The 9,573-nt window shown below is 32.5% G+C and overlaps 1 protein-coding gene across 1 annotated transcript; it reads right to left on the bottom strand.

The window, feature by feature from the left end:
• Window positions 1-496: 496 nt before the first annotated feature.
• Window positions 497-2,284, bottom strand: LOC119681812 (oxysterol-binding protein 1-like; the record flags this gene model as incomplete). Its single annotated transcript, XM_038095100.1, is given in 2 exon segments — window positions 497-1,956; window positions 2,081-2,284. A coding segment is annotated over 1 exon segment (1,425 nt), but the record flags the coding sequence as incomplete, so codon positions are not given.
• Window positions 2,285-9,573: the final 7,289 nt, after the last annotated feature.

The raw sequence follows: 9,573 nt of genomic DNA, 5'->3' as shown, positions 1-9,573 counted from the left end.
TGATAGTATAGTCCTGGTTGGAAGTGATTCATGTTTATGGCTTTGAGCCCTAACTGTCTACGGTTTCTCTACTTTTGTGGAAAATTGCTTTACCTTTAACTACCCAGGATAGTTTCAATTGCCTCCACCCAAACTCATGCATTTCCTATTTCACCCATGAGAACCCATGAATAAGTGTTTAATTTGTGTGTTATCTTTTAAAGAATTTTTATACACCATTTTATAGTTTTATACATGAAAAACTTAAAACCTCTCAAACCCTATTTCAAGATACAGCTTGACACGCAGTACTATATATGTTAGCAGCAATTTGGCTCATTTAATCTAAGGTAATTTAATGGTTCGTTTGCATGAACGGGGAATTTTCATATATATAAAAGTATATATATGAAAATATTGCTTTCATTTGTGTTATATTGAATATTTTTCAGTTAAAAAACATATTTTTCCTTAAACAATATTTATACAAAATCTATATATTAAACAGATTGCTTACCTGTAAATATTTTCCGCGAAATTTACTTGTCATAGTAAATTCCTGCCAGCATTTCCATCCACGGCCTTCACAATGCACAGCTGCCATTGGTGGATGATGAGATACTTGTTCTGCTATCATGCGCCAGCCGAGATCATCTGTGCGATCGCATTCGTATGTTTCTCCTAGAAGCGGATTGAAGGGCTTACTTGTACGTGTTGTTGAATAACTGGTAATTGCAAATGCGGCAATATAACTCAATTGCTCGCACTTGTCGTTTGTTTGTGCCGCCTTATCTAATAAGTATGCGTATTCATAATCTTCGCCGAGTCGTTGTAGCATTGAAAGAGGCTCATTAAAATTAACTGGCATAGGTATTTTTGACAACTCCTTGCCAATACAATTCTTCATAAAAGACCACAAATTTAATGGATAATTTGGTTTGTCTGGTATGCGTGTTCTACGTTTTCTTAAAACTATACTATTTGTCGGTGTTAGTGTTATCGGTTCTGGTATGTTAACTGAGCTTCGATCAACAGTATCTCTGTTGCTCGTAGATGGTTCTTCCTCAACAGTCTCTTGCAATAATTCATCACCAAAGCACATATTTTCCTCGGCATCGAAAAACTCGTTCTCATCATCTGACGTTACTGTCATAATTGAATTACCATGTCTAGGCATGATTTTGTTTTGTTGGACGTTTAATTGTGCAGCATGCTCTAGCTGCGTGTGTTGTTTTGCTAGCTGTTCTACCATATCTTCCAGACGTTGTCGTTGCTCACGTTCGTGCAGCAGCATTTTCGACCATTTATGTCCTTGCGTTTCCGCTGTTGATAGATAATCGTTACAAGCATTTATCATTGCATTCGATGTTATGCGAAATAATGTTGCACGCTCGTTAACGATTTTCGTACGGCTAGATAGTTGTTCCTGATCGTTGGTTTCCAATTCACTGAGGGCGCGCTGCAATGCAACACCATGTTTAGTAATAAGATCATAACAAGTACGTAAATTTTCTAAGCGTTCCGTTAGATCACGCACCACTGTATTTAGTTCCTCACTTGGCACCACTTGCGCGGTCTCTTCTTCTTCCTCCTCCTCGCTCTCCATCGCACGTATAGCTTTCGCTTTGGCCAATTCAAGCGCTGTAACCCAAGATTGGCGCTCAACCTCGTTACCAGCTTTTATGTGAAAAGTTTGTGTGCCACCGTTCGATATGGCGAATGTACACGAATCGACCGTGTGTATAAGTGCACCATGCAATGAAATTGTGCCACGACAAGTATGATTTATTTCGGCCTGATTGCGATAATAACTTAACACACCATTTGAGAGGACGAACCAGCGTCTTTGGTAACCTTTAATATAATTAGTCCATTTAAGCAACCAACCTTTCATTTCAGGATCTTTTTTCTCGGGTGTTGCCTTCGCATTGTTTTCACTCATGATTGCAATACGTTAGTTGATTGGATGAACTCGCTCTATCAAAACGGAATAAATTTCTGGGAATATAAATGCAAACACATCACAAAACAGAGAAATTATTTTAAAATGATATAAGCCAATACAAATAGAAAGATATCTAATAAAATTAATGCCACGTACTTTCCTAAAAAAAAATTCTCTCACAATTTTTAGCACACCAATTATTTCTATTAAGATATTTAACACTTCACATTTAATACATTTGCGCTTATAACTGATATTTCAACTTAAATATAGTACAAAATGTATCAAAAAATTTGCTAAATTTTTCGCCCGAAAAATGAAAACTTGTAGCAAAAAACCTTTTTCGCACAAAAGGAAAATAATGAATGTAAAAAAATTTGACACTTCGTGCGAAGAGCTTAAAAACAGTGTTGCTAACATATCGTAAATTTTTGCTCCGTACAGTGACAAACACGAAATAGCGATATAAGGTAATCACACATAAGCTTATGAAACTTTTTTCAATACAATAATATATCTAACATAAATTAATTATTGCTATTATTTGTATGTATATTGCATATTTGACAAGAGAAAAGATTATTTATCAGTTTACTGTTTTATGTAGCTTAAAACAATGAAACATACATATATGGTGCATATTCACTTATTAGTAATATTTATTATTACTTTAAATATTTAAATATTTAATATTATTTATGTTTAAGCAGATTTTATTTATCTTTTGTTATATATTAAAAAACTAATACATTTAGAATTTGCAATAACAGTTTTTGTGTGCTTTAAAAATAAAAGTACAACATTGACTTGCAAGGTATGTTCAGTTGGTTCAAAGGTCGCAATATTTTGCACTAAAATGTTATCTGCGTTTAATAAAGTTTGAAAAATAAATACAATCCACAGTTGACAGTTGAGGCTATGAAAAATGAACTACAAAATGCAAAATAATATTTTGAAACTCAATATAAATAAATAAATACAGCGAAAAAATATTTTGATATAATTTAACTAAAATGTGTTTCAAAATGTTTGTAAATATTCATTTACAAATATTTGTTGCAGGTGTTTGGGATTAGGTGAAGATAAGCCACAAAATTATCATTACTCAGTTAGAGATAAATAAATTAGCCATAAATATGGTTCGATCAGGTTTTAATCGCCTATATAAAACATTTAAAATACGTCAGATAATAATCAGATAATAAAAGTAATTAAACTCAAGTAAAAATACTATCGTTCAATGTGGTACACATGTACCTTCTATATAACTGATTTCCAAAATTTTCTTTATACGGCCGTGTGCGAGTTCGAGTAAATTTAAGTAAAGTAAATTGATATTTGCTAGAGATTTTTCGTACTTATGAAGATATATAATTATTTATTTATTGCACTTATTTATTATTTTTGCTTTAAAGTTTTCAAATTTATTTATTTAACATCTTATAAATTTTGGTAATAACTAATTTACCTAATTTTTATCTAATATACCTTATACGGCGTTTACATTGGCCGAAAATGGCTCATTTTGAATGACTCATTTGAAAGTGTTTACATTCGTTGTATTTCATTCGTTCTCATGGTAACAATTCAAACTGAAATAAAACTACTAAACTTTTGTTTATCTTTTTTTGTAAATATGTCAAAACAGCTTTTACAAACTGTCAAAATGCCATGAAGAGCTTTCATTTAGGGTATGTTCAATAGATTCCTTTGCATTTGGAACATATGTGGAATGCATTCGAACGTCATTCATACAGAATGTGAGAAAATTGCTCATTTTGTGCTTGAAATTTTATATGCAAGAATGAGCCATTCGATACTCATTTTCGATTTTTGACCAAAATGAGCCATTTTCGGCCAATGTAAACGCCGTATTACTCGAAATTCTGCTAAATACCAATATTCGCTGCCATTCCGACATAATTTACTATTTCCCTCAATTAACCATCAATTTACAACCTTTATATAAGTACATCTGATATAATTTACAGTTGAATTTTCAAACTATATATAATATTTGCATATTAATTTATTCCATGGTACCCATTTAAAACATGAACTCAATAAATTTGAAGTAAGGTCACTTACTAGATTTCTTAGTGTTTATATGATATAATATAGAACGTACGTAATGCTTGCGTTATTTTATTATTGAACTAAAAAAAGCTTTGTTTCATTACTGTTTCCGTTTAGAACGAGAAAATTAGACTACAAATTTATCTGTACGTAAGTTATAATCTATTAAAAATGGTAAACTAGCTTCAATACACCACTTATATGTTTTCCTATATTAGTTTCTTTCTAATCTGATTTTGATATTCTGAGTCATTTCAACTAGGTAAAGATAACCAAGCTTCCCAGTTCACGCCAAACAGCACTGCCTTTTAACATTCCTTTCAACAAAGTTGTGTTCAGATTTGGTGGCCCAAACAGTGATTACTGTAGAAGTTGTTAAAATGAAGAAACGATAGAAAATGGCTATGTCGATGGCTAAAACTTTCCAGACAAAGAGTCAAGTCCTAAAAAATTTTTACTTTGAGATATTGGGATTTCTTAATTTTAATAGATTGTTCTCCATAAGTGGTTACTCACTCAATGGTAGCATAATAGCACTAAATGCCATAATGTTAGGTATAATTTAGACTTAAGATTTATTCAATACAATCTATCAATCTAATATTCAATACAATCTATATCTATGTGCTCTACTCTACATTGCATGAGTAGCTTATGAAAAAAGTCTAATACTTATTCATAAATAACGCTTAGATCAGATCAACTTCAATCAGTATGCGTATTATGGTGTCAGATGAGATGGTCCAACTCACGGAGAATAGAGCTACACTTGCAGCACATATTAAAAGTTAATGAATATATATCTGCCAAGTAACTGTTTAGTACATGGATGACACTAACAGAGTTAGGACAAAAAGGTATATTTCTTCTTTAGAGACATCAAGGCGAGGGCTGTTAGCCTTTAAATTATATATATAGTAGTCATCTAATATAACAAATGACCAATTAAACAAATGTCCAATTCTATCGTTAATAGAATATTAAACCCATAATTCGTTATATGAAAGACTCAATGATTTGACGAATACTACAAAAAAAAAAAATATGGAAGGAATTCTATATTCGAAATAAAATCCAAAATAAATACACAAATGGCGAGGTTTCTATATACCATAATGTACGAGTACCAAAATTATGATTTTTCAGGCATAAATAGTGTCTATATTTTTTAAAAATAAAATATAAAGAATTAGTGTATATAAAAATTTTTTTGTGTAATGTATTCATCGATTTAATGAATGAGCTGTGTGCAAGAAATCTTTTGTTAAATTGGGGGATTACTGTATTTCATACTATAATATTGTTACGTTTATTCAAACGCTTCGTTCGATAACACTGGATTCTGATAAGTGAATAATATTAAACTTGTATTAATTATAACCGTAATTTATCTTCTGAAACACACACAACTTTATTGCTTAAAATAACCAACTTCCTTATTCTCTTAAAATTAACCAACTACATTTAAAAACTTATTTACTAGCTAACTGACATATTTCAAAATTATCTCAGTTAACTTAAATCGATTTGTATCTTCGCAACACTGCCCTCCACCTAAACTTGTTCGTCCCGAACAAGTGTCACCATATCTTCATGACAACGCGCCAACCGTTCCAAATGAACTACTTTCATCTTATTCTCATTATTTCTTATGTCCGAAACGAACAAGACATCTCTGACATCAGCATTAAATTCACTACCCGTAGCCAATACGTCATCTGTGGTATCCTCATGAAACAAGACATTTACATCAATTGTCACGTTCTTATCATCTGTGAGGTTAGCATCAACGTTTAACGGTATATCTTTATAAGACAATTTCGCGATCAACAAGCCCTTTGCGATCTCCGCATCATATTTGATTTCCTGATTAATCCTGAACGGATGCACCAAAGTTCGTGCAAATACGATATTATCGACTCCGACATTTTCCATGGCTTCTACAATCCAGCATCTGTTCGTCCTTTTATTCGCGTCTAGTGTTCCCCATACAATCGCTTCTGAATTTGCCGGTATTCGTCGTCGTCGATTCAATCGAACCTGTCTCACCCTATCGCAATGCTCACTGCCAGTATTCAATGGACATTCCATTACCGCGCTCCGTAGGATACGTTGTCCTAAGTCCAACGTAATTCCATGGGCAATCATAAAATCTACTTCAAATGAAATACCCTCAACATATATAACATATGGGGATTGTTGCTCGCCCAAGCAGATGTTAATTTCAACTGATTCAGGAAGTTGCAGTGGTTACTGATTGCGGTGGAAGGTCGGGAGTTACGGAAACAAAAGCACCTGTGGAGGAAGAAAGACAAGAAGGAAGGCAAAAGAAAAGACAAAAATGAAGGCAGGAAGAAAGACAAAAAAGAAGACAGGAAAGGAGGTAAAAAGAAATAGAGGAAAGAGAAGAAAAGAAAGAAGTATAAGAGAGAAAACAAGAAATAAGATAAGGGGGAGAAGAAGACTGATTCAAATAATGAATAGGGAAAAAAGAAACAGAAAAAAGAGAAGAAAGAAAAGGAGGAAAGACTATTTCGGTTTACATAGTTATGATTTTGTGTTAATGGTTGAGTAACTTGTCTCTGCAAACTCCTTCGGAAGATTTCTATTTGCTTCAAAACATGTTTCGAACTTTCTTCAACAAAATTTTTTAATATTTAGGGTATCAAGAAGTATATAAGGAAATAAGATATTTGCTAACGTGCCATTGACAAGGTGTACAAGAATATAGAGCCCGAAGATAACATTCGGAATGCAACCATCACGTTTTCCTATATATAATAAATCGTAATTCACGCTTAACAACAATTTCTCGTTGGGACATAAACTTCTAATTGGGATCCAAAAACACGAGTTTTGTAACAAGAATTGTTGGCCTGACGTATACTAGATATTTAATACATAATCATTTAATAAACAAGTGAAAATGATTGAAAGTTCGATATCTGGCAATGCCACTAAACCCGAAAGTATAACATTAAAATATAAAGGTGATGGAACGTCTGTGTCTCCTAAGGATAGACAATATGGAGGAGATACAATATTTCAAAATAATGATTGCCCCTTAACAAGTGAACAATTCTTAAGAGCAAGCCAGAAATTTGTTCTTCTTGAAAATGCAAATAGTACAAACGATAGGAATGCCTCAGCAGGAAAAGATGTTAATAAAAACAAAAACAGTTCCAAACCAGTTGAAGCAAATAGAAATCTTCCGAAGGAGTTTGCAGAGACAAGTTACTCAACCATTAACACAAAATCATAACTATGTAAACCGAAATAGTCTTTCCTCCTTTTCTTTCTTCTCTTTTTTCTGTTTCTTTTTTCCCTATTCATTATTTGAATCAGTCTTCTTCTCCCCCTTATCTTATTTCTTGTTTTCTCTCTTATACTTCTTTCTTTTCTTCTCTTTCCTCTATTTCTTTTTACCTCCTTTCCTGTCTTCTTTTTTGTCTTTCTTCCTGCCTTCATTTTTGTCTTTTCTTTTGCCTTCCTTCTTGTCTTTCTTCCTGCCACTCCAGTTTCCATTATCCGTACTTTTGCTGTAAAGCAACACATTATACCGGCAGCCTCGTACGTTAACGCACTGCCAACTGTTTCAGCGTAAGTTAGCTTTGGAAACATTACCACCTGCCGTCTGGTTTCTGGATCACGTATGCCATCAATAAAAACATCAATTTTATTTTTTTTAATGAAGTCACTAGAACTGCCAATATACGCTAAATTGCATAAACGTTCGATATCCGCGGAATATTCCTGAAGACTCTCGCCAACCCGTTCTACTCTTGCCTTCAGTTCTACTCTGCGTAGCGGTGACATAAAATTGTTGCCATACCTACGCTTTAATAAGCCAATTAACTCATGGTAATTCCTACGTGCCTTATCAGGAATCTGTTGTAGCACCTCTGCCGCGCTGCCCTTTAATGCCACAATCAGCGCTGCCGTTTTCTCATCTTCACCCCAACGATTTGCAACAGCAGTAGTCTTGAACTGTAACTGGAAAACTTCAAACATCGCGGTTCCACCAAACACCGGTGGTTTTAATTTTACTTCCCCAGTCTGGCGAACACTCGCTAACGAATGACGATTCGACGACAAATCATCCAATCGATTTTCTAACTGGTACACCTCATTAAACACTTGAATATTCTGGTTTGTTTCATCAACCCTTTTCGACAACTTTTCTTGCGCCTCTGCTGTTATCCCGGCAAGTTGCCACAACTCTTGTTTTAAATCTTTGAACTCACAGAAAATCTGCTCTGCGTTTTTCTTAAGCTCAGTGGAAGTCTGCTCTGCGTTTTTCTTAAGCTCAGTGGAAGTCTGCTCTGCATGTTCCTTCATCTGCTGCATCATCTTCATCATAAGCTCCATCATTTCACTATTACTCACCTGTTTAACTTCTCCCGCTACAATTATCTCTTCAGGGAATTCTTCCATTTCCGCATTTATACCGCTCGCCTCCAAAGCCTCACGCAGCCTTACTTGCAACTCCGTCTTAACACCACCTGTGCTAAGCCCCAGCTTCTCCAGTTGCCGCTTTAATTGCACTACGGTTAACTGTCCAAGCTTAACCATTTTATTTATCAGAATCCCACTTCTGACACCAATGTTACGTTTATTCAAACGCTTCGTTCGATAACACTGGATTCTGATAAGTGAATAATATTAAACTTGTATTAATTATAACCGTAATTTATCTTCTGAAACACACACAACTTTATTGCTTAAAATAACCAACTTCCTTATTCTCTTAAAATTAACCAACTACATTTAAAAACTTATTTACTAGCTAACTGACATATTTCAAAATTATCTCAGTTAACTTAAATCGATTTGTATCTTCGCAACAATATTGTATCTTCATATTTCTCGGCTTATTAGACCTAAGCTAAACAATCTTTTCACTAATTATACAAGTGCAAAATAATTTTAATGTTTTTCAATATTTTTCTGTATGAATTTTTAATATTTTTTAAAATACAATACAAACATAAAAATAGAAAAAATCTTACAATATTTACAAAAAATTATTTGTTATTTTTGTTTTCATTTTGTTGTTGTTGTTTGTTGCTAAATTTGCATTATTCAAATATAGTTTTACATATTCTTACAAATATAAATAATACAATACAATGGTAAAAGCGATACAAATAAATGTTTTTGTTTTTTATATTGAATTTCTTTTCAATTATAATTAATTATATAAGCAATATAATTAATAATTATTATAATTTAAGTTTATATTATATAAAAATAAAACTATGAATAAAAAAAATTATATTAAAAATAAATAATTTTTAATAAACTAAAAAACATTACTTTTATATATATATATATTTAATTATTTATTAAATTAAAATTAAAGCGCATGCACTTTACTTTTATATATCATTTTTAGTTGTTCTTTTTTTATATATAAAAAACAGTAGTTCCATATTTGTAGTTGTTGTTGGTGAAGTTTATTAAGTAGTGGCAAAATAGCAATAGCAAAATTAACTCGGCTCATATTTTTGTTAATTTAAGTTGTTATTTGTAATTTAATATATTTAATTTGTATTGCATATGCGCATTAATTT

This window comes from Teleopsis dalmanni, chromosome 2 (assembly GCF_002237135.1).
Source record: "Teleopsis dalmanni isolate 2A chromosome 2, ASM223713v2, whole genome shotgun sequence".
NCBI classification, from domain to species: domain Eukaryota; kingdom Metazoa; phylum Arthropoda; class Insecta; order Diptera; family Diopsidae; genus Teleopsis; species Teleopsis dalmanni.
The sequence above is the reverse complement of the archived record's forward strand: the minus strand, read 5'-3'. Positions and strand labels throughout refer to the sequence as shown.